The sequence below is a fragment of the Elgaria multicarinata genome, chromosome 8 (genome assembly GCF_023053635.1).
Source record: "Elgaria multicarinata webbii isolate HBS135686 ecotype San Diego chromosome 8, rElgMul1.1.pri, whole genome shotgun sequence".
NCBI lineage: Eukaryota > Metazoa > Chordata > Lepidosauria > Squamata > Anguidae > Elgaria > Elgaria multicarinata.
This window is the reverse complement of record NC_086178.1, coordinates 114390828-114417315: the sequence shown is the minus strand read 5'-3', so window position 1 is coordinate 114417315 and position 26488 is coordinate 114390828. Positions and strand designations below refer to the sequence as shown.

General features: G+C 43.6%; 1 protein-coding gene across 2 annotated transcripts in view; it reads right to left on the bottom strand.

Moving 5' to 3' along the window:
* PAX2 (paired box 2) overlaps positions 1–26488 on the bottom strand; it is a 211185-nt gene that overhangs the window by 47855 nt on the left and 136842 nt on the right. For both annotated transcript variants that reach the window (XM_063133210.1, XM_063133209.1), the window contains 2 exons: positions 13038–13213; positions 9664–9790 (listed from right to left, as the gene is read on the bottom strand). In XM_063133210.1, coding sequence (XP_062989280.1) covers positions 9664–9790; positions 13038–13213 — 303 coding nt within the window. The remainder of the gene's footprint in view (positions 1–9663; positions 9791–13037; positions 13214–26488) is intronic.

Below are 26488 nucleotides of genomic sequence, written 5' to 3'. Positions count from 1 at the left end.
AAACACTCCCCAAACCAAAAATGATACAAAATTTTCATTTTGAAAATTGGATTATAATCCTCTTTCTTTACTAAAAATTTTAATTTCATTACATTTCAGTTTTTAGATGTTGATATACTTAACATGATTTTGAAAAGCAATTCTTAGTATAACAGGCGCTAGACAAAGGGTTGGATCCAGACATAGTACAGAGTACAGAGTGACTGTACAATGTACAGAGTACAGTCACTGAAATCCATGGGACTTGTCCCATGGATTCCAGTGCGTCTGTTGTAAGCATGATTAAGTCTGGATCTAACTTGTCTGTAAAAGTGCTTATTTTAAAAACAAGTCAAATTTTTCAATAAAAAAAGCTTTTGCTTTTCATAGTGAGTGAAGTGTATGGATGTGAAGAGGAGGGAAAGAAGCTGCTACCAGAATAAATAATTGTCCAACCCTGCAAGGGTGTGTGTGTGTGTGTGTGTGTGTGTGTGTACACAATGATCTCTGTGTGTTAAACAAGCCACAGTATGCTGGATGCAATCTGAATCATCACTGCTTGGACACAGCTTGTGTCATCCAAACTCAGACGGCATCACTTGTTGAAAGGGTAAACAACCCTCAAATAACCCAACAACAGCCCATGGTTTATTTGAGGGTTCTTTAACCCTCCCAAGTCATGCCACTTGTGTTTGGATGACACAACAATCCACACCTGGGTGGTGGTCATTCAAATTGCACCCAGCACACACAGAAGCTTGAACAGTGCTGCTGTGCCCATGTGCCTTCATTTTTCAGCAGAGCTTGTGCAGGGGCATCTGAGAATCCCACCGCAGTGAAGTAAAATGGTACAACCCAATGTGTACTATATGCACTTATGCTGTGTCTTCAATTTGCAGGGTTCCCAATTTACACAGAGAGCCTACGTACATACAATTTGTACATGTTCACAGCTTCAGGTGAATGTGTACACATCCAGGGTGGGGTCAGCAGGAGATTTGTACCTTGTAAAGGAGATTCGTACCTTGTAAAGGGCTCAATCCATGAGCAGACCACAGGCTAATTTATTGGGAGGAGATTAAAATACTAAGACTTTATGTAAATCTATCTTCTTTAATCCCAGGATTCTTTTCAGGCCCTAGACCTGTTGCTTGCAGGAGTGTCTGCACAGAACAATCCTCAATGACCAGGGAATCAGCCTAACTTACTCAACCATAATATATGCTTATCTACACTTGTAGAAGCTTGCCATGGACTTGATAGGAAGATTTATTACAAACTTGCCAGATATGGGCATAGCATCCCAACTAGTACTTCAGCTATTTGACAGTGAGAAATGTAATAAATAAATAGTACCTCCATATTACAAATGTTAAAACCAATTAGTTGCTATGGAAGTTTTTGCAAGGTCTCTAAACATGTGAGGAAAAGCTGTGATAAATTATCAGTACAAGAAGGTTATAAGACAAAGAGTTAACTCTTTCAATTGTGGAAGGTTCTTTTGTTTTAAAGCAACTTGATCGGAATATATACACCACTTAATAGGACTATTCACTCATTCAACCATGTACAAATGAAAGGGTGGTGGGGTCAGCAGGATCCCCTGCTGACCCCACCCTGGATGTGTACACATTCACTTGAAGCTGTGAACATGTACAAATTGTATGTGCGTAGGCTCTCTGTGTAAATTGGGAACCCTGCAAATTGAAGACACAGCATAAGTGCATATAGTACACATGCTATGAAAGGGACAGATAGTAGGACCGCTCACATATTCATCCATGTGCAAAGGAATGAGTGAATACTACTATTATCTGTACATCTTACACAATAATTTATCATATTTTTATCCCACTTTTCAGAAAAATATTGTCTCACAAAGTGGCTCACAATCAAAACTTTAATACAGTGCCGGTATTAAAGTACTAGTGCTGGTGACAGGTACTGTACATAAATTAAATCGAAATGAGTCAGCGGCCCTGTCTCAGTCTCACAAACTATAAGCAAGGCACACAAGGGAAGGGGAGTGGAAGGAAAGGGTGGAGGAGGGAGATGAGTTTAACAAGAATGATGTGGTGATTTGTAAACAGATAGAATGGAAATAATAAATAACTAAGCGCTGCACAATATGAGACCACCGCCTACCTACTCATCAACAAAATGCAAAGCACTGGATTATGTCTCATACTGCAGTGCAGTTACCTGGAATCTTTAAAACTATCAAACAATGAAAAAGGGGGAGCAGACACCATAAAAAGCAATAAAATGCATTAAAGCCAGAGAGAACAGGGTGGACTTCACCTGGCACCTGAAAAAGAATAATGAAGGTGCCAGGCGAGCAGGCCTAGGGAGGGAGTTCCACAACATGGATGCTACTACTGAAAAAGAGCTCTTGTGGGTGCCTAAAGAAGAGCTTCCAATGAAGATTTCAGGTGTGGGGAAAAGCAAAGAGGAGCTGCCTGCCTTTTGATACTGGGGGGTGAGAGGTAGGGGAACAATGCCCACCTGGTCCACCTTCCCCAGCTGGTACTCTAACCTCCTGGTGATTTGCCTGTTCAGTTGTGGGCTGACATCTACTGAATAGGCTAAGATTCGCAGAAGGGAAGCATCTACAGTGAGTCCTCTTCTTTGCATCCTAGTTCAGAGGAGGAAGCAGCCCTAGGCTAACAGTGAAGTAACTGCCTACAAAGTGTCTTGAAACAGCAACTACTCCTGCCCTCGTTACTTTTGTTCCCTGGGTCTTGAGAGAATCTCCCCCCCGCCCCATTCCCAGAGGTAGGGGTGTGTGTGTGTGTGTGTGTGTGTGTGTGTGTGTGTGTGTGTGTGTGTGAGAGAGAGAGAGAGAGAGAGAGAGAGAGAGAGGCCTGCCTCCCAGGTTCTGGAGGACCTTTCCTGTCCTCTTGCCTTCAAGGGGAAAGATGAAGCTCCTCTTTCACTAGCATAGATCCTGTTCTCCTGCCTTGCACACCTTTCTGGGTTTCCCTGGAGCTTTCACACAAATAATAAAATACCCTTATTAATTATACACCACAGTCATGAAGGAAAGTGGGAGGGGGGAGTTTTTCTGCACTGTGAGAGAAGGAAATTGTGAGGAGGGGCAAGAGGGTGAACCAAATGGCCGCTGGAACGCCCCTGCACTTCCTCCAGTGAAGGGAGAAGTAAAGTTCTCCATTCCTTTGGCGGAAAAAGCCCCGCGAGATAAGGGGAGAAAGCCAGGGTTCAGAAGCTGCAGCTTGTGCAGAATGCAGCAGCTAGGGTGCTTGCTGGGACATCCGGCTATTAGCTACAGAGCCACGTACAAGGTTATGTTGTTGTCATATACAGTGCCTCGTATAAGTATTTACACACACACCTTTGACTTGTCCACAACCTGGAATTAAAATGGAGTTAATTAGGATTTCCTCTCACCGATCTACACAAATAGTACATAATGTTGAAGTGGGAAAGAATCTACATGTTTTACAAAACAAACTACAAATACAAAATTAAGAGGTCTTGATTGCATATTTACCCCCTGTGCTGTGAACACCCCTAAATAAGCTCTGGTGCAACCAACTGCCTTCAGAAGTCACATAATTAGTTGAATAGAGACCTTCACAACAGAGATTTAGCGTACTCTTGCCATACCTGGTATGTGTTTTTGCAGCGCGGGACTCACAGGGCATCGCCCGTGTCCTGCGCTCATCTCACCTCTTTCCCTCCCTTTTCCTTCTTATTTGGGAGTAGGGGAAGTCCAGGTTTTTCCCCTCTGTCCAGAATAAAGCCGCTCCTCCGTCCTGTGTATTGTTGTCCTTATGCTTTATTGGGCCATCCTGTTTTTTGTTGGGGTGTGTGTGTCGAAGGGTGGTCTTTCTGACAAAAGGGGAGGTTCTCAACTGCTCAGCAGTGAAGGGGGAGGGAGAGAGAGGGCCCAAACACCCTGCAGAGGAGGTGAGCAAGGCTGCTGCAGCCCATGCCTGGGACTCAGTCTCATTCAACTCTATGGTTCTTACTCCTGAGTAAGAACATCTAGGTTTCCTGACCAGAACAATGTCAGCTTCCCGTTGCCATGCCAACATTGACCACAAAGTTCTCCAAAAACTAATTGTAATACTTTCTCTTCACTTATATTCTTTAATATGATCATAGGAGAAAGCATAGTGTGTTGTTTCACCGTAATTGCGCAGTTTCAGGGTGCTGTACTATTGTATTTGCGCTGAAATAAAATAATTATATATTTTACAGTAGTGATACATCAGCTGAAATAGCACAACAATGCACAGACGTGAAAGTGCCCAGTGCTAGCCTTGCTAAGTAAACGGAGGGGGAAACCGTGGACTGAAATCGTGGGGAAAAGTAGGTGTGATGGAGCTCGTGATCTCAGATAAGATACACCTGTTTCTGGAAGGCCCCAGAGTTTGTTGGAGAGCATATCTAAACAAACAGCATCATGAAGACCAAGGAACTATCAAAACAAGTCCAGGATAAAGTTCTGGAGAAGCACCAATCAGGGGTGGGTTATAAAAAAAAATATCCCAAGAATATGGCACAACCATGACTGCCTAGAGAGGGCTGTCCACCAAAACTCGGTGACCGGGCAGGGCAGGCATTAGTCAAAGCAGCAACCAAGAGGCCAATGATAACTCTGAAGGAGCTGGAGAGATCCACAGCTGAGATGGGAGAAACCGTGGAAACCATTATCTGGACGCTCCACAAAGCTGGGCTTTATGCGAGAAGAAAGCCTTTGCTGAAACAAATACCACATCAAACCCTGTTTGGATTTTGCCAAAAGGCATGTTGGAGATACAGCAAGCATGTGGAAAAAGGTTCTCTGATCTGATGAGACCAAAATCGAACTTTTTGGCCTTAGAGCAAAACACTATGTATGGCACAAAGCCAAAAGTGCTCATCGCCCTGAGAACACCATCCCCACGGTCAAGCATGGCGGGGGCAGTAGCAGCGTGATTGTGGGGATCCCTTTCAGCAGCAGGGACTGGGAAGCTGGTCAGGATTGAGGGCAAGATGGATGGAGCCAAATACAGAGCAGCTCTGGGTGCGGGGACGGGGACAATGACCTGTTTAGTCTGCAAGGGACCTGGGACTGCAGCAGAGGTTCACCTTCCAGCAGGACAATGACCCCCTAAACACACAGTCAAAGTTACACTGGAGTGCTTTAAAAAACAGAACTGAATGTCTTAGAATGGCCCAGTCAAAGCCAAGACCTCAATCCCATGGAGAATCTGTGGCAAGACTTGAAAATTGCTGTTCACCAATGGTCCCCATCCAACCTGACAGAGCTCGAGCAATTTTGCCAAGAAGAATGGGCAAACATTGCAGGATCCAGATGCACAAAGCTGGTAGAGACTTACCCAAAAAGAGTCTGAGCTATAATTGCTGCCAAAGGTGCTTCTAACAAATATTGACTCAGAGGAGTGAATACTTATGCTACCAATAAATGCCAGTTTAATTAACTTTTGTGCCACAATAAAAAATATTTTTCACATTCAAAATGTTAAGTATGTTGTGTAAATAAAATGGTAAACGTACCAATTAATCCATTTTAATTCCAGGTTGTAACACAACAAAATGTGGACAACTCAAAGGGCGGGGGTTTGAATACTTATGCAAGGCACCGCAAAGCCCTATTTATGCAGACAACCAACTTACTAAGTGGAAAATTTGCCTATTTCTTAAAAGTGTGCTAAAGCAATGGTCTTCAATTTGTGCAAGACGGCAGCCGCACCCAGAGTATATTGCAGTGATACATTTAGCCTGGAGAAAAGAAGATTAAGGGGAGACATGATAGTGGTCTTAAATATCCAAAGGGCTTCATGCAGAAGATGGAGCAATTGCAGGACTTTTATCTATGGGTGGAAATTGCAGGGAAGCAGATTTTAGCTAGGCATTAGCTGGGGTTCTCCCCTTTGCTGGAGGCATTTAAGCAGAGACTAGGTGGCCATCCATCAAGGATGCTGTAGTTACACCCTGAATTGCAGATCCTGCATGGAGCAGGGGATTGGACTAGATGACCTCCAAAGTCCCTTCCAACTCTATGATTCTATGATTATCCTCACACAATCCAGACTCTAGTTGTGTCAAAGGGGTCGTCTACACCAAGCAGAACATTCCACTATGAAAGCAGTATATAAAAGGCAGGAGCCACACTACTGCTTTATAGCGGTATTGAAGTGCACTGACAACTGTTGGGGCCCATTGACCCATCTATACCAAGCAGGATATAACACTATGAAAGTGGTATGAAAGCAGTATATGGAATGTGTCAATGGGCCCCAACAGTTGTCAGTGCACTTCAATACCACTATAAAGTAGTAGTGTGGCTCCTGCCTTTTATATACTGCTTTCATAGTGGAATATCCTGCTTGGTGTAGATGAGCCCAGGAGCACAGAACAGGAAGTGTAAAACTCAGCTAGTCGAACACAGCTACAGTTTTTATGTTTAAAGAAATTAAGTGTGAAGGCATTCTGGAAAACAATTTGCCTATTTCACAGATGGGAATCACTAAGGACAAGAGTTTCTAGTCTAAAGGACTAGAAAGTGATATGGACAGAATTCAAAACATATACAAAGCGCAACATTCATCGATGTGAGCCAATTCACATGTACCCTGTCCTTGCTACTGCAAACCCCACACACCAATCCTACGCAGAATTAGAATAACCTTGGACCAACAAAATACATAGTTATTTGCCCCCTGAATTTTATTGGCCAGATTTTGTCTTATGCATGTTTACTTGGAAAAAAGTCCCGCATGAGCTTACTCCTAAGTAAGGTCCTGCATGCTTTATCTTCCTCCTGTTTGTGGGGGAAGGGGGAAAAGACTGGATCATAGCAACATTGATTCTCTATGTGTTTACTCAGAAGTAAGCCCCATGGAGTCCAGTAGACATATCGCTAATTGTGCTCTCCTAACACCAATCCCCTCCTAACCTTCCATCACAGGCTGCTGGGGGCTGTTCTCTTCACAGAACAAAACAAAACAACCTACTGGAGGCTGGAACTCAACCCATACGTTGGGCCCCTGTGCTGAAATACACCGGTACGCATTACCATGGCTAGTTTCAAATTATTCTGATTACTGTTGCTCCAGCCCTAATTGTTCTACCCATTCTTCCATGCATTTTTGTTATTACGTCCTATTCTTCCTCCTTTTTTCTCCTGAAGAACATGACTTAACTTGTTCTTGCTTTCCTAAAAATTTGCTTACATTAAAAATGTTGCTTGCGTTGGTTTCTAAATATATGCAATTGCCTTCATGGAGTAGGGCTATCACCTCTGTCAGGTGCACATGTACACTATCCCTGCAGCATAAAATCATGGGGCGGGGTGGTGGTAGGCAGGTTCACTTCATACATTAAAAACAATCAAGTTCCCACAACCGATGAACTATGAAATATCAAAGTAGAGTTTATCAATAAAGAAGAAAAACAAAACCCTCAAACAAGCCAAAACATAAATGAACTAAAACCAAAACCAAAATGCCCCACAAAAACTGCAGGTATATTTAAACAAGACATCGTATTATGATATCTGAAAAGAAGGAGAAAAATCAGGGAAGAAAAATCATTCCTTAAAAAAAAGCTCTAGACATGAAACTCTGTAGGCTCAGGGGAATAACCTCTCCACTCAATATTACCAGCATGATCGCCAATACAGATGACCACAGATCCACGTGAGAAATGCAGGAATGTGTTTGCTAACACCTCTAACATTATCCCTAACACATAATAATGCATGACAGAAAAAAAGTCACAAAATGTTTGCATCACATGGCAGAAAATCTTGATTAAGCGGGCCATTTGCATTCACCTTTAACAGACAAAACACTGATTCATGGAAGTGTGCCAGTAACTTTACATTACAATATGGGAAATGATCCCCATATAAACCACAGACCATCTTTTTTCAAGTCCACAAGATGAGTGGTGTTGGTCATTTCCCCACTAGGATGGACCTGCTAGTAATGGAGCTATTAGAGCAATGTGTTACCTGAGGCTTTGCCCTGTTATAGCAAAAGGCTTTCTTCTGCCTCACACTATAATATTTGCCACTTTTTAACAGGAGATACTGAGCCTTTTGGTTGCTTGCCTATAAGAGAAGGACTTTGGCTATAAAGCTATATGGCTTGAGATGGCAGGAGGCAATCTGAGGTGTAACACCCACAAGGTTAAAGGGCTGGGTGTCATTAGTAAAGTATACATTTGGCTCCTGCCCCAATGCATAATAAGACCCAAGTATGCAGGAAATCCCACTCCTAACCCACCCCTTCGATACACCTAGTCAACATGAAACCACTATGAGATTTAGAATGAGGTGCTATCAGCATGCTGATGACTCCCAAGTATGATCCAGGTGAGGAGGATTCCTTGAATCAAAAGGTGCTTCTAGATGGATGGCTTGGAGCTAGTCCATCTTGTCCTCATTAATAGACTTTTTTTTTTGTAAATAAAAAATTGGAAGAAACAGTGGGTAAAATGGGAGAGTAATAAATGGAGGACAGTGCTGTCTGGACCCCTCTAACATGAGGAAGGGTGATTGCAAAATAAAAGCTGCACCTGAAATCTGTAGTGGGTAATGGTCTGTATGGGGGTGAACAAGGTTAACTCAGTCCAATCAAGATAGACATGTTGACGGTGGTGAGCCCTACTGACCTGGGAATGGGTGGTTTGCCTGTTGTGGGTAGGGTCCCATTTCATGCAACATGGAAGTGCCCCTGGAACCAGGTTTACATCTGGATGTCCATGTGCATCTATGGTCCAGAGTGCCATTTACCAGCTGCATCTGCATTGCCATCTGCATTCTCTCCTTGGGAGCATTGACTTGGCCATTATCATTCATGCACTGATAACTTTGTTTTTGGACTAGTGTTCAGTAAGGTTGCCCTTGAAGTCGCAGCCAGAATAAAATGGGTTGCTCAGGTCATTGACTGACAGTGGCCATTAATTGCACATCATAACTGTGTTAAAAGAACTTCTCTGGTACCAGTTATTTTCTGGGCAAAATTCAAGGTGTTGGTTCTTCCCTTTTTAATGCATAAATGGCATAAGAGCAGGACACCCCTGGGAGCATGTACTCCAATATGGCCCCCATCTCCCTAATATACTTAGATCAAATTAGATGCTGCTCCAAATTCCCTGATCATCTGAAACATGGCTGGTAGCTACGAAGAATAGGCCTTTCTCTATCACAGAACTTGTCCTTGAAGTTCTTTCCCAAGGGAGGCTTGTTAGACTGCAGCTGCCTTCTGGTCCAAAGTTAGATCTGGTTTTGGAAGGCCTTCTGTATGAGCTGTGGTTTGGGGGTGTTTTAGCTCTGTGCTGGTTGCCTGATTTTATTGTTGATGGTTTCATTGTGATTTTAACGTTGCTTTTAAGGTGTTCAGATGGTTTCATTTGGCATTTTAATTATTATTTATTTATTCTGTGAGCCAACTTGTGGACTTGGTCCAGGCCAAAGGGCAGGGTGGAAATGAATCAAATAAATAAATCTGAGAACTGGTTAAGCCTGGGAGTCCATGATGCCAATGTTGCCCTCGTCCGTGTTTTGTATCCACTTGTTCTCTCTCTTTCAGGGATTCTTTCTCATGCTTTATGTTTTGGGAACATGCTGTGTTTTCAGGATAAAGTAGAAGTGGAATAATGACAAAAGGAAAGGCTTAGCCTCTGGCCTCTGGGCATGTAACTTACCAGTCACTACGGGGTATGTCTGGGGTCCTGACACGTTGTTCCCCAGGTCTGGGTTAGCAGAGGTGGATAGACTTGACTTGACTTCATCAAGACCAGGGGTCAGAGCTGGGAGGGAGTACTCATTACCCTAGGGAGGAGAGAAAAGAAAGCTCTCTAATTGATGGGCTGGAAGGAAGAGAACAATGGGCAGATGGGGGGTGGTGGTGAAGAGGTGCAATGTAGTCCCTGCACAGATGGGAGCAAAGAAGAAAAATAAAGCGGATGAAGAGCAAGTTTTGGCCAGTGACCCCGTCTTTCCTATGAATACAATTGCCTTCCCTCATTAGCCAGATTCTACTGGGTTTATCAGCAGAGCAGACACTGCAAAATGGAGGTTTTCCAGTGACCAAGGGATACAAGAGGTGGGGAGTGTGGGAGGTTTGATTGGGCCAGTCTGCCTCAATCTTTCAAAGAAAGATGCAGCACACTTGATCATTCTCTCTGCAGAATGAAGGGTGACTGCAGACAGTGGATGAAGGTTCAGCTTCAGACCGAAAAAGTTCTCTGGGGTATTGGCTTTGTGAGAAGGCGGGTGTTGGATTGCCGGGCAGTTTCTCCTCACAGCCCATTCTTTGGTGTTCCCTCTTGCTTCTCCAAACCCTTGTGCATTGGGGTATGAAATTGGGGTGGGGGCAGGCCACATGGCTAACAGAAGGGTGGGAGGAGAAAAACTCATTGCATCTGAAAGGGTGTCCTGTCCAAAAGACACTGGTAATTGCCTTTTTATTGTGGCAGCCTCCAAACCAGACACAGGAACCGGAGAGACTACAAAAAAGCAGGAAAAGTTGTTCTGATTAATATTACGTTAAATTAAAACTGATTTTCTGCTCTTTTTGCTTTGTTTCCCCCCCCCTGTCCCGGCTTCCCATGCCAGCTCCCTGTGAGCTGCCTTCCTCCTGCCACACTCCCTGGCCAGCCGCGATTGCCTAGTCATTTCCAATTCCTTCTTGTATTGATCTTCCTGTAGAAATCAGTTTTGTAATTAGCTGCAAATTAGGCTTTCTGCTGGGGGTGAGGCTGCCCCCTGATTTATCACCGGAGTAATTCGCTGTGATCGGAGAGAAATTAAAATGAACTCAATTAGGCTTTGGATTTGCTTTATGGGCCCCATTCAGAGTTTCTGGGGGAAGAATGACTGTGCTGGTGTTTAATAGTCTAATGAAAGTAAATAAAGGTTATTCATTGTAATAAACTCAGGGACTCAGGGATAGCAGAAACCCAAAGCCAACCTCCCCTTCACTACTATTGTTGGTTAACCGCTTGGGGTGGTTTTAAAAGACTTTTGATCTTTGTGCTAAAGACAAGCAGCTTTGGGGATAAAAGGCAAGTCAGGGGAGGCAGAACATGCTGAAGGAAAGGGCCTGGCTTAGACTGGCCTTGACGTCAAGCAATGGGAAAACACCCAATGCATTCTGCATCAGGGCTCATCGCTCCCCTTTCCTGGGCTGAACAGAAAGAGGAGGGGGCGGGGTGAAAGGTGCTGCTGAACTGTGTCAGACCTACTTCCGCCTTGGCTTGTATCCTGTCTCTGAGCAGAGCGTCATCATTCAATAGTTTGAGGAAAACACAAGGAATTCCTTTCAGTCAGGTTTGCTGTCAGAAAACTCAGCAAAAGAATTCCATGTAAACTGGAGTTGTTAAATCTCAGGGGCTTCTTTAGTCAGTGATGAACCGTGCAATCCTATCCATGTTTATTCAGAAGTAATTGCCCATTATTTATAATGGAGCTTACTCCCAGGTAAGTGTGCAAAGAATTGCAGACTACAGCTCCTCAGCCCTTCTTGTCTAAAGTCTGTCTTTAAATCAACTCTCCTTCTTACAACCTCTACTCCAAGTAAAAGAATTGCTTTATTATTATGCATAGGAACACCATGTGAATTTAGGGCCCCTGTGGTACAAATTATATAACAGCCAATTGTTGCCAGAAAAGCAGGATAAAAATATAAGAAATAATTCTACATATAGGATAATTTTGACCACAAACTCAAGGACTTATGTAATGGTTTCATAATAAACATTTGATTGTTGTCTTTTTATATCTCTTTCTTTGTTAAATGCCCTGGAATCACCCATTGAAGGGTGGTATATGAATAAAATAAAATAAAATCTCCACTTAAAGGACCAGCTTTTTGACCATATCTCTATGAAGCTCTGTGCAAATGATATGGCTCTAGGACTCAAGCTGAAAACAGCTATTTATTTATTTATTTATTTATTTATTTATTTATTACATTTTTATACCACCCAATAGCTGAAGCTCTCTGGGCGGTTCACAAAAATTTGGAACTTCTGCTTGGGGATGGGAATGAACTCTGATGCTAATCATGTTAACAAAGATTACACTGATGTCTTGAGTAATGTTAACAGGATCTGGATAACCGAATATTCAACGATGTCCTCCCTTTGGGGGTCCCAGGTAAAGAACAGGCCACTACCTCCTTTATAGCAACCCTACAGCACATGTTTTCATGCATGTGTACTTTTTTGGGTGCATTTTCAAGCAATGAAATAATCAAATGGAAGGTATATGTGTGTAGAAGTACCAAATAGTGAATGCAGGTGGCTTTGTTTGCCTGCAGAGGGTTGCATTAAGTCTGCGCATCCCTAAAGTGATGCATGTATGGACACAAATTGTAGGATGCTTTCAACATTATCTGCAAAAGTGCATTAATGTGTATAAATATTACTGGGAAAACAGCATGCATGTCTGCTTGTGAAAGTAAGCATGGATAAAACTAATCCCCAGAAGGAAGGTACAGAATATGCAATACATCGTAAAGCACAATAACTTCTGAAGAACTCTAGATGGATGTGTAGTGCGCAGATGCAGGCAGATTCTGCAGAAATTTGTGTGGACAACTGGGGAAGCAAATGATGTATAGGGAAATGTGGACTTGCCCAAATATGCATGTGGACTCCAAGGAGCTTTTGTCTGTGGTTGTGCAAACTTTCAAAGAGTGTGGAAGTTAACTTGAAAAGTAGGTCACGTAGGATGGTGGACATGTAAAAGTGGACATGTTTTTGCACATGCCTTGACAACAGAGGGTTCATTTACATTACAAACTCATCTGCATTTTATGCCAGTTTAACAGTCATGGCATGCCCCAAAGAATCTGGGAATTGTAGTGTAGTGAGGGTGTGGAGAATCCTGTTAAGAGTCTGTCCCCCTCATACAACTACAGTTCCCTGGAAAGAAGGGGTGACTGTTAAACCAGTTTAAAGTGTGTAATGTAGATCCACCAAGAAAGTAAGGCAAGTGAAAGAGTGAACCAGCTGTTGTCTTCTGTAGCTGCATGTATCCCACAAGCTTCTTTCCCCCAGGGCTGGGTCCACACCTGCTCAGATTTGATGTGATCTGATGCCTGAAAGACATCAGGGTAAGAAGGACGCTCGAAGACTCGATCTAAAGCTTCCAGCTGCTGTTGTGTAAAAGTGTCGGCACGAAGGTGCTTCCGCAAACTATCCACACTGCTCTGGGAATCGCCGTTGGGGACCGAGCCCTCGGATACTTCTGTGAGACACAGGAAGAGATAACAGGGCATTAGTGAGGCTTGCCTCTTGCTAAAAACACCTGATGGCTCCTCTTCAGTTCTCTTGGCAAGAGGGTCTGGGAATTAGTGGACACTGGTTTCCCATCCAGACCCACCTCCCAAGGGGTTATGCTGTTCTCCACTTTTAGAGATAAACACTGTGGCTTAAAAACCAAGTTCACTCTTCACAATAAAATGCCTCTTCTGGGGACGATATTTCATTTGGAGTTTGAAGCCAACATCGGGATTGTGGAGAATCGGAGCTTAGTGATGAGTTCCAATTCTGCTGATTCCTGCTCTTAAATATTACCAAATCTACACCACCTACCAAAAAAAGGAGGAGGCATGGAACAATGCAGGATAATTAATATAGTAGAGAATGCCTGCACAATTTGTGCCTGTTCACTAAAACATGAGATGGCACCTTGGTGTTTCCAGCATTGTGCCTTGCCTGGGCTGGTTTTTTGCCCCCAAGTAGCAGCTCTTGTACCGTGTCATCCAACAAGCCACAATCAGTGGTGTAATTTTAGGCCATGTAATTTTAGGCCCTGGAGTTAATGGTCTTATGCAGTGTGTGGGGTTGTGTGCTTTAGGTAGCCATGTATATATTACTTGTGAAGCACACAATTAAGAATTACATTTCTCCCTTCCCCACCATGATTCATACCTGCTTCTAAGCTCCAGTTATGATAGAGTAAAGAAACAAAACAAAACTGTTTGCCAAACCTAATTAAAAGAAAAGAAAAAGTCTGAGCCTATGCAGTTTTGCGCGTTAGACTCTTGACACGATCATGACTACAGGAATAAAATGGAGTTTGCTTCTGCTATCCTGGTGCTAAACACATTCACTTACAAATAAGCATTGTTTTGGTGTAGAAAATAATAATAATAGTAGTAATAATAATAATAATAATAATAATGTACATGCCCAGTTAAATCTAATATGGTTTTTAAAAAGAAAAGAAAAGAAAAAAGAAGAAGGAATGTTGCTGCAGCAAGTAGTGCTGCAGGTAGTCCAGGTAGTGATGCCACTGCTACTCTAGATGGCCATGGGGGGGTGGGGGTCTGGGCTACGGGGGCGGGTGGACTTCAGCTCCAAGTTCCAGGCCACTGGCCAAACTATAAAAATTACAAAAAGGCAGATGTGCTAGACTCTAGGTGTGATCCCACTCGGTGCCCCACATGCACACTTGTGCAGTCCAGCTAGTCCACAAGTTGGGTTAAACGCTGTGTTGTGACAAAAATGCACACCTTGTGTCAGATTAGATTCTCAAGGTCATACATTGCAAGATGAGCCCTCCAGGTGATACCTCCAGAACACAAAGGGCTGCGCTCTCTGAGTTAATCTCCACTGTACTCTGCCCCAGGGCAGACATTCTTTGTTATAAATCCCACCTCCACTTGCCCTATACCTGGCTAGGATCTCAAGGTATAATATGCTATCTTCACCCCATACCAGAGAAATATGGTAGTCCTATCAAATGGGGTGGAGTAGGGACAGCTCAATTTTGTGTTGCATTTGTATATGCAAATAGTTTTAAATTATGTAGTTTTGCATTGCCAATAAGTTTTAAATTACGTGCTGCTGGAAGGCAGAAGTTTAAAAATAAGCACCAACATCACAGTCAGGAGGTAACAGAGCCACCAAATAATTAGGTTTGTTGCATTATTGAAAAATCTTCCATTCTATTCCTAAGGCGGACAGGATCTGTTGATTACAAATCTTCCCTTTTCCAAGAAAACTCTTGGGGGGGGGGGCAAATTAGAGTTACTACCTCAAGCTTACTTCTCTGTTGTGACCTATCTATAGTGCCACTTCCCTCCTGACTGATCTACATGTCAGTTTATATGTGATTATACAATATGATATAATCAATACTGCATTATATACAGTAACGTAATACAATATCACTTGTAAGACCATGGACAATATTACATATTGATTAGTACAAGCATGCAGCCTCTTTCCCTTTCTTGACACCCTTATGTTGGGGGAGGGAGGGAAGGAGGGGAAAGCGTGGAACTATTTGCTGGAATTCACCTTTCCTTCCCCATCTCATTTTCACAGAGACAAAGGCCTAATCTACACCAAGCAAGATATTGCACTATGAAAGCGGTATATAAAAGGCAGGAGCCACACTACTGCTTTATAGTGGTATTGAAGTGCACTGACAACTGTTGGGGCCCATTGACACAGACCATATACCGCTTTCATACTGCTAGATCCCTGCTTGGTGTGGCTCCTGCCTTTTATATACCACTTTCATACTGCTTTTATACCACTATATCCTACTTGGTGGGGCTCCTGCCTTTTATATACCACTTTCATACCGCTTTCATAGTGCAATATCCTGCTTGGTGTAGATTACGCCAAAGAGCTCCATCAGATGAGTGTTTTATTGCACGCTCGTTGCTGGGCACTCACGGATTTTTGCTGGTCCTTCTCACGACATCATCTGCCTGCCTGCCTCCTGCCCCTTCTTGCCTTCTTCACGTCACAACAAAACACCCCACTAAGTCCGATTCAAAATTAAGAGGGAAGTTGCTGCTCTCTCCTGCTGCGTGCTGGAGAAGAAGCATGATCAGAAGAGCTGACTGACTGGGCCATGACCACATTGTTTACCTCCTCTTTCAAAAGAGGGCGTAATGAGCAACAAAAGCAGCAATGAAACAATGGTAGGGAAGCGGGATTTCCCGCCATCCGATGGAGCTCAAAGTGAGGGCGATTGGGGTCACTGACCCCCCAAGAGCCCCAAATCCATGACTTCTAGTCACTCTAAATCACACTGCAAACTTTACAACATTAGAAGTGATGGAAGGAATAATGGGCATGATCTAAAACTCCCAATGATTCACATGGGAGAGATGCAAGCACATGTCTTACTCTAACGTTTGCCAAATCCCACCTAAGAAGACTAGGCTCATTGTTTGAACTTTGGAAAAGCTCGGCATAATCATCAAGAAGCTATATAAAAAAACAGCCCATAGTTTTCATAGTTGGCCACAAAAATGTCAGTCTCCCCAGCTGTCCTGACATGTATCTACAGGACTGTCCACTTTCAATCTTGGCAAGATGCCAGTTCTGTTTCTGTTTTTAGGTGCTTTATAAAATCAATAACACACACAAACACATGTGACCCTATCGCCAGTAAAAAGTGGTAGGAGATATACCGAGGGAGGCAGTTCACTGGATGAATGGAACTTTTGTCCCGGGGATTAGTCCTGCAGGAAGCAATGAACTGCTCTTCTGGCGCAATAGGTGGCCCTTATGCTATGTGCTATTGCTATCCTAAATTGCCCTCCTCACTACCATTCCTGCACACCCAGTCCTCTTGCTGTCTTCTGCAGAATGGGAAGAGCAAGGGGTGGGCACAGGTGGCTAAGGTGTTGTCCCCCAAGAGGACTGGAGGGCCTGTGCCCGGCCCGCTTTTACCCAATTAAGCACACCAGGAGGGAGGATGCCACTTAATCTTTATTTCCTGAGCTGCAGCAAAGGGATGCCAGGTGACAGACCACAAATCAAACACACCTTTCAATACGTTTCACACACATATGTATACAGTCTTTGGTTTCAAAAAGTGGGTTAGTATTTCACTGGTCAGTTTCATTAGCTTCTAACAGTGGGTCAGCATTCTATTGGTCAGTGTCGCTAGGGAGTATACATTTCATTGGTCATGGTTTACCCACATGGGCTTTGAACTTTTATTCTTTCTCCATTGAGGAATTTGCATTTGGCACATAGCAGGCATAGGCAGAGGAAGGGGTGGGGGAAGGGGCACTTCTGCAAGTTAAAGGTTAGAAATTCCCTTTGCAGGCATCACTTGTCTACTGCCAATAGTTGAGGCCTCTTGGCCTTGCTGAGTTTCCTCACTATTGCTGCCTGTTAGTCTTTGGGAGCTCAGCCAGGTCCCACCCCGATGCTTACGCAGCCCCACTTCAATGAGTTGGGCTGCACCAACCTTTGCCGAATGCTGGGGAGGCTGCATGAGACTCCTGAGCCCTTGGCAAAGCACACTTTCTATGGCCTTTCTGGGAAAGGCTGCCCTGGTTGGGGGGGGGGGGGATGCGCACTTCCCAGAGGCCCTGGAAAGTGCTTTGCCATCCCGCTCCTGCGCCAGTTGGGGGCTTAAAGGCCTTCTTAATGCAGCCGCCATTAGAGCGGAGGGAGAAAATATGCCATTTCCCCAGTCTTGGGGAAAGTGTGTATGTGTGTCCTGCCGATAGGGGCCTCAATGGGGCATTTAAGGCCACCATTGGTGTTGGTTGTGGGAGAAACTCACGATGTCATTATAGTGGAGGGAGAAAATACGCAATTTCCCCAGCCTTGGGGAACTTGCATATTTCTCCCTGCTGTGTTAATGGCAGCCGCCATTAATGCACCGGGAGTGCTCTAGAAGGCTCGTGAGCACTTCGGCGCGGATCCCTCCTCGCGCCAGGTGGGTCCGCCTGAGCCCTCGAGGGCCGGACATGGGGGTGTCCGCTGACCTCCTGGGCCCAGGCAGATTTTCGCAACAATGCTACTGCCTGTCCACTGGCTTCCTCCGAGTGAGCTATGACCTGGGAGGAGCAATTATACAGTGAGCTCAGAGGGATCAGCAAGCAAAGGAATAGCACCAGGCCCACTCCGTCCACAAGCAAAACCTAGAGCCAACACACTGAGGTACACTGAGGGTGCTGGACAACAGGAGAAATACCACCACCACCACCATCACCACCCCCAGTTACCTCTGTGCTAACTGCAATATACTTTCCCTCCTAGACTATGCAAAATGGCCAATCTTAGGCTTTCGTTGACAGAAGCAGCAACTGAAAGAAAAGAAAGAAAGGAGGCTGAAAATCAAGAGACTCTGGGATGGATAGGTCAGGGGAATTTGGGGGCAAGTCAGGTACCTGTCTAAGATGTCTCATTACCCAGCCTGTTCCTAACCTGAAGGAAAACAAGGGAAGCAGCAAGGATGGTGTTCTAAAAATAAATTTAGTGGGGAGAGTGGAAGGATGGAGACGAAGTTTATTTGACAAGCACGATTTTTTGTAATCTATACAGTGAGAGGAAATTATCTATATAACTTTCCAGCTTCCGAAGTCTGTTTGACATTCTTCTTTCTCTACCATAAAGCATCCCACTTCACTAGAACAAGTGCAAAATGCACTGTCTGAAAACAGAGAGGGCGACAACAATGCTGAATTTGGGGAACTCCCCCCCCTTAGCCTCCCACAACTGTGTCCCTTCCCCTGTGTGCAGGCCTGAAGAAACAATTGATTGCCATGTGCACTGGAAAGTCACTAGCTTCTGTCTAAATCTGCAGACCCTCCTCCTTTCTCCCCAGAGGATTAATATAAATAGACAGGACACATTGAATTAAATCAATGTATTAAAATGCATATCCCATCCCATCCCATCCCATCCCATGAACTCAGAGTGGCTCACATTTATTGCACCACCTCTGCTGTATGCTTATGTGAGGCAGGAAGAGATAAAAAGGTGGGGGAGTGTATGGCCTAGAGAGCTGAGTAAAGAACATATATACAAACACATATTCAGGCAAGATCAACACAGGAGGCTGGAGAGAGCAGCTGTGAGACTATGGAAGCAGAGAGGGGGAGTGTGGGGAAGGAAGGGGAGGACAGGATGTAAAAGAGGGATGGCTAGGTCCACCTGGAAGGAAGTCCAAGGGCAGCAGGTAGCAATGTTGTTGAAGGACAGCAAGTAGCAATATAGGGAAACATAAAAGACAAAGCCTGCTCTTTATGCAAGGACTCACCCTCCCTAGTTACCAGCACTAAGAACAAAGTGGTGGTACTTAGTACTTGTAACTATCATGTAGAATATATTTATTAGTAAGTCCATGCCTGTTTATCCTATGGGCCAGAAAGCTACTGCACCAAAAATAAATAATTTTCTGTCTGTCTTTGGAGGATTCAAAATATATTGGCTCAAATATATATCTCAAAAATATATTGGATCAAAATAGAAAATGGCTGAGAAGCCTAATTCTTTAATACATACTAACTAATCTGTCCTTGTCCCTGCCCAGCCAATTCTTCACACTAGTTTTAAGAATAGAAGAAGAGTCACAGTGGATCAGACGAAGGGTCCATCTAGTCCAGTTAATGCTCCACCCATCCATCCCCTGTGATCCACAGATCTCATTTTAAAAAACAACAACAACAACAACCCAAGAAAGATTAAAAACTATAACAGTTGGGATCCAATAGGCTGAGTATGGAATTTGAACGTAGCAACTACGAGTCAGGTTCAATCTCCAACTTTGTGGTAGGTTCAGCTAAATGTGATAGTTTTTCTACCCAGATAGCATTAAGCGCAAAACTCCAATTACCCTAAGACATGAAGATCTACACACCATTTACATGTATTTTCTACATCAAAGCACTCTCCATATATGATGTTCACCATTGCCTTGGCACCTAAAAATGACTCCAGGCCAATGACTGCATCACAACATCAGTTTTCTTTCTGGGTTTTCATCTTATCCCTTCCTATCCACCAAGGGTTCTGTGCAACTCAAATGCACTGGAGATAAATAAGTAAAACTTAAGTGTGTACCTTTTCTTTGTAATATTGTCCCTAAAAGCTTTGAAACCTGAGTCTTAAATCATCTCCATTCTGGGCAGTGCAAACTGAACTGTAATCTAATTAATGCAATCTGCCCAGCAGGCCACCTTTGTATCTACATTCCACGTAGTGCATTCATGCCTGTGTATAAATGTGCATGTGTACACTGTGACTTTGTTTGTAGGCACTGAAACCTGAGCTTTCTCAAGCCACTGTAAGCTTCTCTTTCCCTTCATTTATTCAGGTCCCTTCAGATCTTGACAAATCTGTCACTCTAAATTTGCGAGAGATTATGGTGCTCTCCCTAGTACGGAGAGAGGTGATATATGATATCTGCTGCCCCTATTGATTGCCTGATCTGGTGGCAGAGGGCCGGCAAAATGAACTTGAAATGAACATCATGCCTCAACTCATTGTGCGTATAATACACTACTTAATCCCACATTTTTCAGCCGCTATGGAATTCAATTGATCAATCATGTTCCACTGATAGTTCTGTTCTGGGGGTTATTGCTGCACTGCACACAAACTCAGAACATCATTTGCGACAGGCCCTGTACAGAGAGAGATGGCAAAAGAGATGAACAGAGCCGCCAGAGACACTAAGGCTATAGTCCTATACACACTGACCTGGGCGTAAATCTCATTGAACTCAATGTGGCTTACATCTGAGTAGCTATGCACAGAACTGCAGTTTAAAAGATCCAACCAACGGAGGAAACCCAGTGAGTAATGGAAACAAGACGGCTGCTCATACTCTACGAGAAAAGACATCCAGGTTCTACACCAAGTAATGCTTTGTGTTAAGATACTAAAATTTCAATTTTGCACAGGAAATAAATGACCCTAAGAAAAGCCACCCCACCCCCAGGATAATGGATAAAGTGTGAAAGGTAGATCTGGGAGGCATGGGTTCAAAAGCTTGGCCAGCTATGGCTTCAAGGCAAGCTAGCCATCTAATCTGCATGTCACAGTTGGAAACGCAGGAAAGTGGAGCTGGGAATTATGAATTCTAAGGGCCCCTAAATATGGTAAACACTCAGCATTTGAATAGCGTAAGCAGCCTTCTCTAGCACAAAGCCATTCTGTTGTCTGTGATATTCCAAAAGTATGGGGACCAGCCTGGTCTCAGAGAATAAGGCAAGAATAGTCTCTTGTTTTAAAATGGACAGTTTTCAAACCTTACTTGTGAGTATTTCTTCAAAACTAGTGTTTAGAGCTGCTGTATCTGTAAAGGCTGGGGCCCATGTCAGGTCTGGCTTTTCCAGCTGTTCTAGCATTGTAGCCCCAGAGAGAGATTGGCCTGGTTCAGACAACACGCTAAACCATGCTGCTATGCATTCCATTAACCATTTTGGGGTTAAGCAGCATGGTTTAGCATGTTGTCTGAACCAGGCCAGAGAGTTAAACTGATCTGGCCTGTTGTCTGAAACGGAGCACAAAAGACGTCAGGCATTTCATCTTGATGGGGTCTACAATTGCCACAGGCCTGGTTCTGTTCCAGGCTGGCTAGACAGTACCCAAGCATGGCCTCCATCCTCATCATGCTGTTTTGGAGTATGTGAAGAAAAAGAGCAATTGGAGAGACTGGCAAGTCCGTTTGCACTGGTTCTACATGTAAACACATTCAGCTGATGTTAGCAGCCGAAAAGGCCCAGAGCCCGTAAAAGGGAGAGAGGCCAGAGTGGACCTGACATGAAGCAGTTGTCAACCAAGACAAAATGCCTTGAATGGAATCCTTAAGCTAGGACCAACTGCTTTTCATAGAGCGATAAGGGATGCCCTTTATTTCAAATATCACAGCTCCAAGCATCCCTTACTTTTTAAAATTGTGTGACTGACATAAGCATCGTTTAACCCAAACTTTTGCTCCCCCTCAGTGCCATTCCCTCTCACACACACACACCACTCTCACCACCTTAGATGTGTTCCTGTGTCCCACAGCAACCAGGGCCAGTCAGCTTCTTTCCAAGATGTCCCCCTTGGGGAGCTTTCACATCACTGGCAGTTGTTGCTGTTTCAAACTCAATTGTTCTCTCTGGTACTGAGGCAAATGGAGTCATTAATTACCTTCTATCGGCTGGGACGAGTTTAGAAAGCGATCAATACACAGCGCTTGTCATTCACAGCAGCTTGCCTCAGCCTGTGCAGACAGGCCCTATTTCCCACTGCACTCCTAGCATGCCTTGGGGCTGACAAGGGGCTAAAGAATGCTAGCAAGTAGCAACCCAAATTCAAGGAGCCCCATCTCAAGCAGCAAGGAAGGGAGGAAGGAAAAGAAACAGGAGACCCTTCTTTCAATTTCCCACGTGACAGCCCCCAGAAAACCTTGGGGAAGGCTTCCCACTGGAGTAGGCCAACACTTCAGTCACAACTGTGAGAAATATTTGCACTAAGCAGAAGTGCCACAGAGCGGTGAAGCACCATTTCCATTCAGCTCCCTTAGCTCAGGGCACTCTGAAACTCCTGTATTACATGGGGCACAACAGCTGTATATAAACCCTTGTTCTTGTGGTCTGCCTGGAGACACAAATATAGAAGTTTCTCTATGTACCTTATAGGTAGGGCTCCCATGTCATTTAGCCTGGTTGGCTGGTTTCCCTCAGATTCTAGCCATGCAAACTTGTGCCTGTTTGGGCCATTGACCAGCTTTCTTTCTTTCTTTTAAAGCAGCTCTCTACTAGAACCAAAGATGCAAGTCAACATGAATAGGCAGTTTGCCCAATCACTGAGTGAGAAACAACCTTGTTCCCACCTCCCATTGTTAAAACCAGGAGGGAAGTCCTGCAGGTACTCAGAGTGACAATTCAATTGTGTGAAGATGGAACTTCTTGCATCCTTTTGAAGCTTTTTTCCCTCTCCCTGGCCAGAAGTGTGAGCTGCACATAGAAAACAATGGAAACATCAAGGACTTTAGTGTACCTGTGAAGGGGCAGCGGCATGGCCATTCCCACCCACAAATAAAAGGTAACAAGAAAGACAAAGATTCAGGTTTAATTTTGTGTAAAAATGCTTTGGGGGAAAAAAGTTATTAAACATTTAAAACTTGTCCTTCAAATGCCAACATAATCCATTATTCATATAGTATAGGCTGGCATCTTCTTACTACTCTGTAATGTTGTCCACTGTTAATACCTCCAAAATCTGAAGAGAGCTTTGGCTAGTGGGTGGTACTGAAATGAAATGAAATAAATACTACCGTTTAGAAATGGGTCTGAGACTTGTTTGGATTTTCAGCCAATAATCTCCCATTCAAAACATCTCTCAAGTTGCTGCAATGGTCACTTCAATTGTCCCCTCAGGCCTGTCCCACACTAAATCCAGCACTCAATTGCAGGTAGAAGTATTGTGCTCTATTGATCTAAATGCAAAATGGTGCACAATTCTATGTTTAATACCTGCCTTTGCTGCTTCCTTTTGTTTGGGGCAGGGGACATGCTGCTGCACATTCAAAGGTGAACTAAAACAAGATTTCTGTATTGTTTCCTATGCACAGCTGTTGCTATTACACTGGGACAGACCAACAAACATAAGACCATAAGAAGAGCCATGTTGGATCAGACCAAGGGTCCATCTAGTTCAGCACTCTGTTCACATAGTCGCCAGTTGCTGACCAGGGAACCACAAGCAGGACATGGTGCAATAGCACCCTCCCACCCATGTTCCCCAGCAACTGGTGTATACAGGCTTACTGTCTCTGATTCTGGAGATTGCATCTAGCCATCAGGACTAGTAGCCATTGATAGCCTTCTCCTCCAGGAATTTATCCAACCTCCTTTAAAGCCATCAAAATTGGTGGCCATTACCACATTTTGTGGTAGTGAGTTCCAGAGTTTAATTATGTGCTGTGTGAAGAAGTACTTCCTTTTATCTGTCCTGAATCTCCCACCAATCAGCTTCATGGGATGACCCCGAGTTCTAGCATTATGGGAGAGGGAGAAAAATGTCCCCCTATCCACATTCTCCATACCATACATAATTCTGTACACCTCTATCATGTCTACAATCCCAGCTGTTATAACCTTCCCTCATAGGGGAGACACTCTAGACCCTCGATCATTTTAGTTGCCCCTTCCTGCACTTTTTCCAGCTCTACAATATGTTTTTTTTAGGTGTGATGACCAAAATTCTACACAGTATTCTAAGTGTGGTCGCACCATTAATTTGTATAAAGGTAGTATGATACTGGCAGTTTTATTCTCAATTCCTTTTCTAATAATGTCTAACATGAAGTTTGCCTTCTTTACAGCAGCCACACACTGCGTGGACATTTTCATTGAGCTGTCGCCACAACCCCAAGATCTCTTTCTTGGTCGATCACTGTCAGCTCACTGTCAACTTATACTTGAAGTTGGGTTTTTTTGTCCCAATGTGCATCACTTTACACTTGCTCACATTGAACCGCATCTGCCATTTGGACGCCCACTCTCCCAGCTTGGAGAGATCCCTTTGGAGCTCTTCACAATCCCTTTTGGTGTTTTAACACAATCCCTTAAATAATTTGGTGTCATCAGCAAACTTGGCCACTTCACTGCTCACTCCTTATTCTAGATCATTTATGAATAAGTTGAAAAGAATTGGTCCCAATATAGATTCTCTTTACTTCCCTCCATCGGGAGAATTTACCATTTCTTTCTACTGTGCTTTCTGTTCTTTAACCAGTTGCTGATCTATAAGACCTCTCCCCTTATTCCATGAGTGTGAGGTTTGCCCAAGAATTTTTGGTGAGGGACTTTATCAAGAGCCTTTTGGAAGTCCACGTAAACAATGTCTGCCGCAGCTCCTTTGTCTACATGTCTATTGACATTCTCAAAGAACTCATAAAGATTAGTGAACAGGAGCCTTTGCAGAAGCCATGTTGATTCTTTTTCAGAAGGACATGTTCTTCTACATGCCTACTAATTTTGTCTGTAATATTTATTTATTTATTGCATTTTTATACTGCCCAATAGCCGAAGCTCTCTGTGCAGTTTACAAAAATAATGCTTTCAACCAATTTACCTGGAACAGATGTTAAATTAACTGGCCTTTAATTTCCTGAATCCCCCCCCCCCCGGTCCCTTTTTTAAAATGTGGTGTTATATAAGTCCAGGGTTGCCACCCCTCTTGTCAGTTCCATGACCAACTGTTCTAGGGAACAGTCCTTTAAGGCATCGAGAAATTTAGCCTCCTTGTCATAACTGGAATATGGCACCCAAAGTGAACATGACAGCTGGGCAATGTTTGGAAGTCTACTTGTTATGAGTCTATTCATATAAGAAGACAATGTACACTTTCGGAATCCCCTTCCCTATGAATTAGAGCTTCGCTTTTGCTCTCATGAGAACTTGAGTTAAGGGAAAACAGCAATAGCAATAGGCATGCTAAATACAGCAACCACGTACAGCAAGAAATACATTAATGCATAAGAAGGGGAAAGACAGAGTATAAAGGATGCTACAGGCAATGCAAATGAGTTGAGGGTTACTTTACTACACTCAAGAGTTCTTACATTATAAAAGTGTCTTACATAGTTCAGTTACGTCTTACATGAAAAAGTGTGGTCAAAAAGCGGAATGACACATGCATGGGACAGTACCCTAAATTGTACTTCCGCTGACTATGAGGGCCTTCCATTTTCTTCTAACATAGACGAAGCTCTATAAGCTCAGGGAGGACGCTTCTTCGTTTTAAGTATCCAACAGCTTCATTCAAGGCTTGGAACTTCTAGATCCCTGTTAATTGAACTGATGCCCATCCATTCACTACTGGGCCAAGAGAACCAGATAGCGTAGAATGCAGCCGTTTCCTACATCTCCCTCCAGCTAGCTTTGCTGTTGCGTATGAGAAGAAAGCATGAACAAATCAGGTAGAACAATGCTTTCTCTGATCTTCAACTTTTTGAGGCAGTTGCCAGGGAGAGGCCCAAAGCAACTGGTAGACAACTCAATGATTAATGTGCTTTATTTGCATAATTAACAAACAATGTGCATAATATGCAAATCAGGTAGCCTGGATTTGGAGAACTGGAATATGGTCCAATAATGGCTGCTTGCGGCAAAGGAACTACAAGTTCTATGACAGACCCCGGAGCCACCCAGCCCTCATCACTATGATTTGGCTTGCCAAGAACTAGAAATCAAAGTTATTGTGAAAGGATGTTCAGAAGGGTACCAAGTGAGGTAGATAACGTATAGAGATATTGGGGGGAGAGGGTGTGTTTGAGCGTATCTGAAAAAAAATCCAACAACAAATTTGTAAGGAAGGACAACAAACACATCTGTGGCAATATAATTTACTTTTCAGACTCCTTGGGAAAGTGAAAGAATAAAGGGGGAGGGAAGTGGATTCCTTTTTAGTTCCTCCCTCAAATCAACTTTAAAGGCATCTAGCATAAAAAGCTCTGAACTGACCTTCCCTAGGGCATCTCTATGATGTATGTTGCTCTCATATGGTTGCTTCCCACCCCTACCCACCTTCCCAAACAAACAAACAAACAAACAAAAAACAGGTTGGAGTAGTAGGTGAATCTGTTTCTGAAAACCACCCAACGGAAAAGGTTGCTCTTACACAAACCCCTGAACCCAGGCTTCAGAAGGGGCAACAATATCAAGGAGGGAAAAGTTACCAGCAGTTCCCTTTCTAAAAAAGCAAGTCAAAATTTAAAGACGACTAGCAACCTCCCTTCTCCCATTTGTCTGAA